Raw genomic sequence first — 12,284 nt, forward strand, 5'->3', positions numbered from 1 at the left:
AGAATTTTGCTCTTGCCACCCTCTTGTTGGCTGCCTCTTTGTCTTCCCCATCCCTTGCCATCATTATCCCCAGCATTGTTGCTATTATTATTATGATTATCAATGCCATTGCCTCCCCCTTCATCATACTTCAACCTTTGTATGTGTTTCCCTCCCCATTTCTCTCTAAATGCACAACTTCCCTCATCTGTTTCAAGTTGTAATTAGGTGAAAATCATCTATACAGCACCAGTTTGAAGTATTGAAGTGAAGATAGCCGGTAATGTAACAGTATGAAGGTTGATTTGTTAGTTAAAAATTGGAGGAGAAGGTGATAGGGATTTTGTCTATACAGTACATCATATATGTTAGGTATGTGAAGTTCGTGTGTGCTCTTGAAAATTCCTTTCCCTGTGTAAACCAAGATTTCCCAATTAAATGGGTTCCCAGAAAACCACACGACCAGAGTTTTCTGAGAAATCACCCCAATTTGAAACCAAGATTCCCCAATCAGCAGCTGGAAGTACTACTGATTCCTTAGATCCTTCCTTCTGAAAACAGATATGTACATTTAGGAAATTATCATTCAGGGCCAGGTGATGTCAGAATAATGAAGATGAATAAAGTAAAAGCTATGTAAAAAAAAATGAATGCTCAAACTGGAAATTACTTGGAAAATTTCATTTACATACTCATTATTAGCCTTAATGAGAGCAAATATAGAGAATGCTTGAGCTAAAATGTGCATGTTGAGTGTATAATATGTAGTTAATATATAAAACACAGTGCCATTCCAGACTAGGAAGTAACTGTGCACTTTTCGTCTAACAATACTGTTGCACAAAACTTGATATCATGTTCAAAGAGTAGAGTGGAAAGATTTGTTACTAAACAGTCAAACTGTAGCCAATAGGTATATAATTTTCTTCATATTTGTAATAAAGTATCTTTGGTCTCTTAAAAAGAAGGATATCCAAGTCCTCTGATTTTAAATATAGAATTGCCCGCCCAGGGACTATAAACTAATCTAAAAAATTACTTCATTACACAGAAGCTAATCCTGCCAAAGTTTTTTGTTTTACGTATGGAAATCAGCACTTTCACATTTTTAAGATATTTTTATCCTTTAAGTTAATTTTACATTTGTGAAATATTCTGAAAAAATTCAAGGGTAAAGATCCTAACATGGCACAAAACATAAGATTTCACCTTGATGACAGGTTCATTTTTGTGTGGTGCTTATTTACTGGAAAACAGTTTGTGAGGATTTTTTTTCAATTATTCTCATGTATGATGGAGCTGAATTTCATCATTGGTAGTGAATGAAGTTGTGGTCATATTGGAATTAGGCTGATCACAGAATAACCCTTAGTATTATTTCTGGGGTGTGTATATCTCTCATGGTTCCCTAGAGCAAACTTTAAAATGTGCACAACATTGCAATTCCATTGGAGACTTAATGACAGGTACATAGTTACCTCTAGACATTGACCTTTTTCTCATGGTTGTGATGGTTAGCTTCATCAAGCCATGATAAAACTCAGAGAGTTGTTGTCAAGTATATTTATTTATCTTCATTATAAAAAATAATCCATCAGTCCCATGAAGTGCTTTAAAGGAGTATTTCCTCCCACCTTATTCCACATTATGGATGCTGTGCTAACAAATATCTATGATCTAGATTCACTCCCATTTGTTTGAGGTAGCATATGCACTACACTATCTGATTTGAAGTTGTCCATCAGACTTTACTGGCAGTGAGTGAGAGGACAGCACATGTCAGATCCATTGGTATTTTCACTTCATATGGCCCAGTGAAGAATTAACTACAACCTGCATCGACCAAACTTGAGGGCATTCAATCGATGACTAATACATTTTTCTACAGTTCTCATTTCTCCTCTTCTTATCCTTAGCCAATTTAATATCATTTAAGGTAATGTCTTCCTTGATCTTGATAATCTTACTGATCCTCAAATGTAAATCAAGCCAGCTAACCACCACTGGGAAATTTGTCCTTTACTGAGTGAACCTAGGGTTTTTGACTTTCTAAATGAAATAAATTGAGGAAAATATTCAGATACGAGTATGTTATGGTATCCTTTCCAGTGTAGTGCTCAACATTTGCTTGGTCTGCCACCTCCAGGCATCCTCCTCTGTAGAATTGAGCATGCCTTACAACCCCCACAGCCTCTGTGTGCCTTGAATGACTTCAATGCACCCATGCCAAGAGAATTGTAACATACTTTGCTTGCATGCAAGTTTCTCTCTCCTCTGCTTTTGAAGGTTGGTTGGAACCCTTGATAATTTATTTATCATCAATTCTCACTTCTGTGTCCACAGTGTACATTTACTCACCAGACAGGGTCATTTTCACTGCTGAGGCTAGATTTTATAATAGACATCTTACCTCTATTCCAGCTGGTAATTACTTTCATTTCATGAGATAAAACCACATACTTCAAAAAAATTGGTAGCTTTCTTTTTCAGCTAATTATGTTGACTGGAACGTGATGATAGGTAAAACAATGAAAGAAATATTATTTTATTCCATTTATTATGCTCATATTTTTCCATTTAAAACATTTTTGTCAATACCCTGCTGATTAGAAATTTTACTTTACTGCCTCCATAGCCTATACATTTCTTAAATGACGGCAAATGACCACCCTTCCCAAGTAAATTGTTACACATGTATTTTTATTTGCTTGTTAGATTCTCTTCTCCCGTTGTAAAGATTGGGTAGAATTGTACATTGTTAATTCGTCTTTATCCTCTCTGCCCTCCCCTTTTTTCGATATAAATTTCAATATTCACTCACCAGAGTTTCATTAGGTAGGTCGCTTCAACAGGGAATCAGTAGGTGATCATTTACCTTTACAGCATTTATGGGTACATAAAGGATTTATCTGGCATAGAGATGTATAGTATGAATGGAGAAGGTAGACAAGGGAGCCAATAAAAGTTCCATAATCAATTCACTTGCATGCTTTCAGTCATTTTAATGCTAAATATAGGTGGAGGATGTGGTAATGAGGATTTGGAGACAACCTGCAAGTGGTTTGATGTTGTGCCTCCCTCAAGGTCCCATGGTCTTGCGTGGTTTTTTTAAACTTTGTGTGTGAGCAGACGTGGAGCATCGATGTTCATGAGGTAAAGATCTTTTGGCATCCTCCTCACTTATGCAATGATGATCCCATCTCAGTAGCTAATATGAAGAGGCATAGCTTTCCTCTCATTTTGATTTGTGTTCACCCTTCAACTTTATATCCTGTGGACTTAATAAACATTGAGTTGATTTTTCCCCAGCATAAAGCCATTATTTCAAAATCCTCCCCCTAGAGGTATTGATCAATGGTTATTCAACCTACATAATCTCTAGAAAGCCTTTTAGCTAATTTATGTGTTCTTCATAGACATGATCTAACAACAATAGTAGAAATTATTAGATGGAATATTCATGTATTGAGGTGTAGCACATCATTATTTTTACATTTTTCAGTATTGCTATTGGAACTATTTGCATATATAATTTGGTAAATTGGAATATTTGTAGGAAGTCCCTTGCCCACCAGTGTAAAGGCTAGAGTGGAGTATTTTTTTGGTTGTTGGAACAATGACTACAGAGAACTAAACTGGTGAACTACATTGCATGTACTTAGGCCCTGTTCATTTCCCAGTAGAAATGATGATTGTATAAAAAATTGTAATTTTAGCAATAAATCAACCATTTAAACAAACCATTAGCCCCTTTTCCTACATCAACAAGGTTTTCTGGTTCTGTGGCAGTTATTTGACATCCTAAGGCCAGCCTAAATGATAATTCTTCTATTTCGTTTGAATTTGGTTTTCTGTTGAAATTTGTTTCCTCCTTGAGGTAACCTCCCAAATTAGCCTTGATTCCCCCCTTCTTCAAAATAACTCCAACAAGCAAACCTCCTCCCCCACTTCTCTCCGACACTTAATGTTTGAGTCTGAATATTTTTAGAATTTTGTTTTTAACTGGAATTTCAAGTTGATTAGCTTTTCACAAAGGAATAAATTGATGTATTATAATTAGTCTCACGCCACTGCTGCATAATCAGGGATAAATAATCATTTTACATTTATTTAATATTAAATAGAACAATGAGATCAAGGAAAAGTAGTCGGGGCAAGGGATAAGAGAAGACTCTTTCAAGAAGGATAAGAGAGGGTTGTTTCTGTGGAGGAGTGGTACCTTTCATCTCCCTATGTATTAATTTAGGATAGGAGTCTTAACTGATGACCTTCATTCAAGAGATGATGCTGTGGATTGAGAAACCAATGTTGATGTCAAATTTGTTGTGTCCTGCTGTCTAAACATGAAGGCCTCCCTCTATCTATTGATCTCTTCCTTTGGGCAGCAGGCATGTATAGAATAATTTGGCCTCTCTCCAATACAGCGGGTAAACTATTTAACCTGTATCCTATTTAAGTATTAGCTCATGTAGGATGAGTATGTTATGTGAGTGATGTGCAATGCAGAGTGGTTATAAATGTTTTATTCAAATGATTTATTGGGCAAACATTTTGATTTTTTATATTGTTAGCTTAATGCAGCACAAGTTTTACTGATTTGATGCCAGTATTGCATCAGCACTAGCTGTTGATAGTTGAAACCTATTCAGTTTGCCTATACTTGCTTCTGATGGTGAAAAACGCTTTGTATAATGGTGTTTCTTCAAATTGGGAAGCAGGATGATACTACATGGGTCTAGGTCTGGATTATGAGGAGGATGAGGAACATACTTCACATAGATTTTTGAATAATCCAGTTAATCATGTTTTCATGGGTTTCATGGGACCCAATGGGCCCAAATATTTCTTTCATTCAATTTTTCGTTTTCTATGTGTGAATGAAATCGAATAAAATTTTCAATAGTCCTGATAGTAATCTTAATGTTATGAATATTATTATCCTCTCTCAGAGGCAGCAGTGGTGTTTTTCAAATTTGTAAAAATAATGACTGGAACTCCAGTTCTACTTTCCTTTGAAATTGTCTCTCCTCTTCAAACATTAAAACCATCTTCAAGATGTTCTGTAGGGAAGAGCAGACCCTCTATAAGCCTCCTTTGTAATTAAATAGGCCTTAACTAGTGATTTTTTGAGGGCAAAGCAAAGTTTCAACACTGCATCACATGTTACCTGCATCATCGTAGTAGGTAAACTGAGCATATTTTAACTTGCAAAGGTCCCCACTGATTCTATACTGGAGTCAAATCAATGAAACTTGCATGGAATATGCATTACACATTAAGGTAACAAAATAGCATCAAATTAAATTTATAAAAATCATTCAAATAAAAATGTAATGTTCACTCTTTATTGAACAACCCCAATAGAATCTCTTTATGTAAAGACACCATTGATCAACTGAACTGAATTTGAGTATACCACCCCTTGCTTAGATTGTTGAACCAGTTACACAAGTTAGCCTCTGCTGTCCCATAAAATCAACATCCTCATGCCCTTTTATTGACTTTTCTGGCCACACAAAAGACTGGGTAAATGTAAAAACCTTTATTTCTACATGAAGAATTTACATTGTAGAAAACTATTCAAAAGGAATTCATAAAATTCCTGTGTGAAAAGCTTAAGCATTTAATTGCTCTGATTGAAGTGTCCTCCCTTCCACCTCACTTGTACGGGAACCCAACCTCCCCTTAGATGCCTTCAGTGTTTGTTGCTGTCACCATGGGAGTTGAAGAGGGTTGAAAGAACCAATTGCTCACTTTGAGATGCACCATTCAAGCCAATGCAGTAGCACACCCTCTCCACTTCCCCAACCCCTCCCCACTGCTTACTCCTCCCCATGCCATTCCCAAAATGGTCCCACCACATTGAGGTGGGGGTGCCTTTTTTTCTGCCAATCTGTCCATGAGGAATCCTCACCCTGGTCTCCCATATCCCAACCCCACTGACTACTTTCCTCTGTTTCCCTCTGTGTGCACAGGGGCATTACCCTTCAGTCCTGTCCGTGGATATGTATATCTTTTGGTTGAGTTTTGAAGTCTCCTTGGATCATGCACAGAATAGATGATGATGATGATGTTGATGATGATGCAAGCGCCACATGCCTTCATTTTTAATGGATAAGGAGTCAAAATGGCCGCTGGGGTCACGACCAAAGTGAAATGACAAAAACAGTGGCCTCAGTGACATTTTCTCAAAGTATTAAGAAATCTGATTTTGTCAGTGTGTTGCACTTAAATGGAAAGAGATTTCGACACATGTTTTTTTGTGGGGGGAAGGGTAAGGGGGACAATTTAAAAGAAAGCAGCAGAGCATAATAATGTTAAGTCTAGGGGTTTGTCTTGTCTGTCTTGTCTGTGTGGGCACACGCTGTGGTGTTTTTTTGGGTTTTGGGGGGGGAGGGGAGGGAGTAGGGGGAAGTTTTTGGGGCGCCACCTTTTGATTCTCGTGGTTAGATTTGAAACTAAAAAGGGATTTCTCTCCCATTTCCCCCCTTCTCTCTTCTCTCTAGTGGCGGCGGCTTGGAGTACGGGTAAATATCTCACCACGTCTCTCTCTATAAGTACATATATAATATATATATAATTCTATATATACATATATATATTAATACATATTTAAATATCTATATATCTTACTATTTTCTTCAATAATAATGGACATGACATATGCTCACCAGCTGACAAAGAAATCTGATACTATTGAAAACAAAATTTTTGTATTTTTTTTATTTTTCGTTTTCAATTATTGCATCGTTTAAGGAAACTCTTTTCTCGTCAGTGGCAAATAATTGGCAATAGGATAAGCCTCCAGAACCGTTGTCAGTTTGCAATGTGGTGCAAGTAAAACCAATTGCAATCGTGATTTCGTGTCGAAGTTTGAGTATGTAATAGTTGGCGTGTTAAAGTCAGATGCATTTATTTATTTTTTTTTTAATAAGAAAGTTTTGGAAAACAAGAAAATCTATTTTGTGCATGTGAACTGGTAGTCGATTTTTTTCATCCGCTGGTGATTACTGTGGAAGATGTGAAAAATTGTTTTGAACACTCCTGATGATTTGCTTCCAAGTTTTATTTTTCCATTATTTTAATGGAGCTTTTTTTCTCATTATTTGATTGATTTGTGAGGTCATTGTGTTGACTATTGTCATAAATAGAGTAAACAAACTAAAAAATCTTGATAAACACCCGAATCAATTAGTTGATGCATGGTTTATAATTGTGTCCTCACAATCACGAATGTACCAACAAAGCCCTCCTTCCCCAATCTGTCGTAATTACTTTACTTTGGCTTTTTCTTCTTTTTGCTACTTCTTTTAATTACATGTCTGCGAGTATTTGTGTATCTGTGGGTATGCAAATTTGTGTGTGTATGTGCGAGTGATAGAGTTGTGTGCACATTTGTCTTTTCCCCACGTGTGTGCATTAGGCTCTTCATCTGTTCTCCCCAATTTCCTCATTGCAATGCCTTCCCAGCAGTCTTTCGCTCTTCCCCCTCCTCTGTTGTCACTCTCCCTCCCCCTCCACAATTCCACCACCATTTGTCTTACCTTGTCACCGAGTAACGCACGTTTTTGTTGGTATGGATGTACTGTGTGTGCTGACAGTGTTGTGTTATGATGCAACTGCAATGTATAGCTTTCTCTAAGGGCACAGTGGTGGGCATGCATGCCCTTCCTCCATTCCCAGGAATCGCTATTGTTTCACTTCCTAATGAAAATTAGTTGCTCATGTCTATTGGGTAATTAATATATTAATTAGTATGTTCCCTGCCATTGGGGTATCTCATGTATTAATCATGTAAGCCAATCTGTTTTTTCTCCACTCTCAAGTATTTGGTCCTGAAAAATTTTGGGTATTTTTGTCTACAATCAAAAAATATTTCATAGGTTTTGGTCAGTGTGATTTTTAGCATTATCTACCTTGATCATTCCATTCTAAATTGGTTAGGAATTCATTCTTATTTCTGGGTTACAGAGCTCTTGCAATTATCCAAAATGCTGTTGCTTTTGAGTGTATAGACTGCAGTGTTTATCATAATGGAGAAGGAAAATGCAGGAGTAGAAAGGAGGAGGCATAAGTAAACAGAATGAGTCCAATAATTTTATGTGTATTTGACTCCCAATGTCACACCTCAATTGAGGTATTGTTATGCTTGTGGCAGATGATCCACAGATTGATCATATGCGATGTAAGTGAGTTGGATCACCTTCAGTCTATGTGCAAAGTGGCAGGGAACATGTTAATTGCTTACCTTCCAAGTTCAATGATGGCTTAGATTTCAGCGTGCTTCTGATTCTCCATGATCATCCGTCAAATTCATATATCTCTAATAGTCTGGGCATTGTCAGAACAATACCATAGTAGCTCTCCTCCAGTGGCCCTCATAGAATTTGCAGTGTGTTCTTTTGAATAAAAAGAAATTAATTGGCTTGCCTGACAATAATTAGTGTGATGCTTCTGTTCTGTGCCACTCTGGAAAATTTTCTCCCAAGATAGTAGTCAAGTGCCTTGGCACCACTCACTCCTAAGTGCTGGTGCTTTTTATAGCAAATTCTGATCCTACTCATATACTGCCATTCTGCCCCCCTGCATTTAGTCACGTCCATTCATATCCATCTCATTCTTGTAACATTCGCAACTCTATGGAAAGTCATCCCTGATCTCCTTAATGAGTGTGTTCAGGGTGGCACAGACTAATGTTGCCCAGATTTAAGCCAGTTTTCCCAGACTATCTATTTTTGAAAGTGTGTGTGTGTGTGTTGCCTTCTTCTCAGTCAATGACATGCACGCATGCACATCTGTTGGATTCTCCCTCTCATTTCTGGCTTCACCCACACCTCATCTGTTAGATGAAGTGTGTGTGATTGGTCAAGTTCTTCTGTGTACTTGCTTTGAAAAAAGTATTTCCCGCTCTAAGCTAATGACCAAGATATGTTTGCTGATAGTGGTTTTTGGCCCTCAGTCTCCATACTTTTTTCATGCCATCGATTTTAGAGTACTGTGGTTGTGGTTGAGGAGAAACGACTCACCCTGACCTAAGATCAAATAAAAATGAGGAAAATGGGGGATTGATCGAGTTGAAAATCTCCTTCAAATCATAGTGACCTATGCTTTTTTTTGAAAAGATATGCTTTTGTGTGCAAATATGTGTGTTTTCTTGTCCATTGCCACCCTAACTCTCCCCCTTCCCCTCCAACCAAATTTCCCTATACTTCCTCTTCATAACAAAATTCCCATACATATATTCTTTTATCCAAACTACGATGAAATATCTTATTCATCCCTCCTTCCCTGAACCCATCACCACCACCGTCTTGAACCTGACACTGAAACATTCCATTGTGCTCTCATTTAATTAAATCGACTTAATTGCTATGCCATCACGAAAAAAATCTTGCATTCCATCACCAATGCTCATTTACTTCTTTTTCCAAACAATATTTTTCAATGTGTGTGCCATGCTGTGCCTCTATTCATTTGCTAACTGAATCCTGTGAATCCATTGTACGTTAAAACTCTGATTGCTTGGTATCAAAAATACCTCACTGATGAACAATGCTGTGTGATTGATCACTGAAACCACTTCACTACCTTGTCTCTCTCATTCCTCTACTCATCATTCCTGGGCAAACTATCGAAATTACCAACAACTAATTGCAAAAATTAATATGCTAACCCATGTACGCACACATGCACTCGCACTTACACACAACTCATGAACTTTCACCACCCGACATGTGTCACAATCGCACGGTGATCATCTGACTCTCCCCACCTTATCCCCCCATCCCCCCCTATCCTCTTTCCCTCCCCTTATCCCCTTGAACCTCTAACCCACCTCCCATTTTCAAACATCCCCTCCCATCCCTCCTGCAGTCTGCAGAAGCAGGTGACGGTGATGAGCATGAATCTCAACGAGAAGCTGGACAAGCTACAGGGGATGGGTGTTGGTGGGGGTGGAGGGGGCGGCGGTGGGGGCGGTGGGGGGGCGTCGGCGGGAGGCGTGGGTGGGCACCACCACCACCACATGCACCACCTACACCATGTGGAGACGTCGGTGGCACTCTCAGAGATCCGTACGCAGCTGCAGGAGCTGACCAAGTCGGTGGAATCTTGTCAGTCGGAGGTGAGCGAGGTAAAACGGGACATGGCGGCCATCAAGGGGGAGCTGGATGCAGTGCAGCAGGTGAAGGAGGAGATCGAGGAGCTGAGGGAGTACGTGGACCGCCTGGAGGAGCAGACGCACCGTCGAAAGCTGCGGCTGCTCGAGCAGGTGGGTATCCCCTATCTCTTCACCCTATGAGTAGCTGCCATCATTGGCTCCCTCTTATCTGTCCGATACTTTTATACCCCAGCATCTATTTCTCCAAGCATCAAACCATGAAAAAAACATTGTGCCCACCAAAATGTGAAAATTTCGTGACGTAAAAAGTTATTTTTCTTGACGAGAATGGAACAATTTTATAATGTGAAATTCTCTCAAATTTGGTGCACATCAGCTGATGAGTTCACTACATCAAATATGATGGCATTTCCCACAGTTTTTTATATGTTCTCAGACTTTTCAGGTAGGGTCACTTCACTGATCAGAGTTAATGCTAAACAATATTTGACAGCGTTTCTGTTCTGTAGTCAGAATTTTTGCAACAGTCATTCCTGGATTAACCAAACTTGCCTTGATCCTAAATAACTTGATTGATGATAAATTCTTATTATTAATTAAGTAATATAACAATAAGACTTGTTAATCTAACACTGTAATTGATTATTATTTAGGTTAGCATTTTGTTGATTATTATTTTGAGAAAATTGTTGGTGGGTCTTTCTTTAGTTTTTGGAGTATAAGAAAGGAAGAAATTGTCAATCCAGGCTATAATCATTGATCAAGAATTGATTGTTGTTGACTCAATAAATAACGTTTTTTTCTTATTACTCAGACATCTGCATCTACATCTCGCAAAATCAGAAACTGATAATAAAGAGCTCATTGAAAATATTATTGGGTTTAAGGCCTCGACTTGACATGCACCATGATTCTTTTAAGCTTGGCTACCTTGTTAGCTAAAATAAAACAGGAAATATCCTCTCCTTTCTGAGCATTTACTTACCAGAGTCTTATTAAATGAAAAATACAATGTCTCTTTCCACTGTCCTTTATTCACGTACAACTAGTTTCAATGCTCAAGCGTCATCATCAGGTACAAATTAATCAAGTCGCAGTCCATTTATATACCAATCATGAGGGAGAGAGGGGTGGGTGAGAGAGAGAATCTCCCTCATGATTGGTATATAAATGGACTGCGACTTGATTAATTTGTACCTGATGATGACACTTGAGCATTGAAACTAGTTGTACGTGAATAAAGGACAGTGGAAAGATATTTTGTATTCTTCATTCAATAAATATGAATTTCCACAAAGTTGAGCCAGGAACAAATGAATATTACTAGAGTCTTCTTCTCAGGAAAAGTGTTTAATTCAGATGTTGTTTCCAATATATCAATTATTAATACATAATTCACCCTAAAAGATATTTAAGGGTTGTTCTACAATGGGATACTATTGAAAATACTCAATTTAATATTTTTCTGCTTAGGATATTAACAGAAACTAATGAAAAAAGCTGAATAAAATTAATTTTGGGGTTCAGGTATCAGTAAGACATGCACCTTGTTTTTAAGCCAGCATTGTTGTTAGGTGAAATAAAGCATGGAACACCCCTTCCTTTTCATTCCTATATTTGAATCAGTATTGTTCATTATACAATGGAACCCTATCAATGATGAAATATGTCTACTTTTTTAAGGTTGAAACTTTGGCTGTGCCTTCAGCAATACCTTGAATCTTCTTATCCTTGAGAGAGTGTGAACTAAGAAGGACAATTCCAGTCCAAATTTTTGCTTTCAAGATACTTAATAAGATCCTCATATTATCAGCTGACCAAATAGGTGTTAGGTTTCAGGAAAAAAACATTTATTTCAGCAACATATAGCAGAATGAATATAATTTTTAGTAAGAGCCACAACTCCTATGTATTTTGGTAGACTAGTGGTTTTATTTTTTCATGGTTCAAATTTCCTTATTTGTCACTATCTTCTCTTTTGATTTTCACACTAATGCTTCATGCAGTGGAAGTAAGGAGGCAAGAAGGAGCAGTTGCATTGGCCATAACCTCATAAACTCAGCCTCATGTGTATTGCCAAGAACCACAGACTTTCAACTTCAATTTGGGGATGGGAGGTCCGATGTCTTGGCCTAGTCAGTGCCAAGTCGGCTGCATTATGTTAAATTTCACTCCCATTTACTAC

The 12,284-nt window shown here is 37.9% G+C and overlaps 1 protein-coding gene across 7 annotated transcripts in view; it reads left to right on the forward strand.

Annotated features, from left to right (window-relative positions):
- Window positions 1-12,284, forward strand: part of Glut1 (Glucose transporter 1) — a 391,116-nt gene that overhangs the window by 330,759 nt on the left and 48,073 nt on the right. For 4 of the 7 annotated variants that reach the window (XM_071590161.1, XM_071590163.1, XM_071590164.1 and 1 more), the window contains exons 2-3: window positions 6,486-6,506; window positions 9,853-10,249. The exons of 2 other annotated variants lie outside the window; for them this stretch is intronic. In XM_071590161.1, the coding sequence (XP_071446262.1) occupies window positions 9,875-10,249 (375 nt within the window). In that variant the 5' untranslated portion in view covers window positions 6,486-6,506; window positions 9,853-9,874. The remainder of the gene's footprint in view (window positions 1-6,485; window positions 6,507-9,852; window positions 10,250-12,284) is intronic. One more of the 7 variants, XM_071590162.1, reaches the window with a different exon arrangement.

Source organism: Hetaerina americana, unplaced genomic scaffold, assembly GCF_022747635.1.
Source record: "Hetaerina americana unplaced genomic scaffold, ioHetAmer1.1.p SCAF_4, whole genome shotgun sequence".
Taxonomy (NCBI): Eukaryota; Metazoa; Arthropoda; class Insecta; order Odonata; family Calopterygidae; genus Hetaerina; species Hetaerina americana.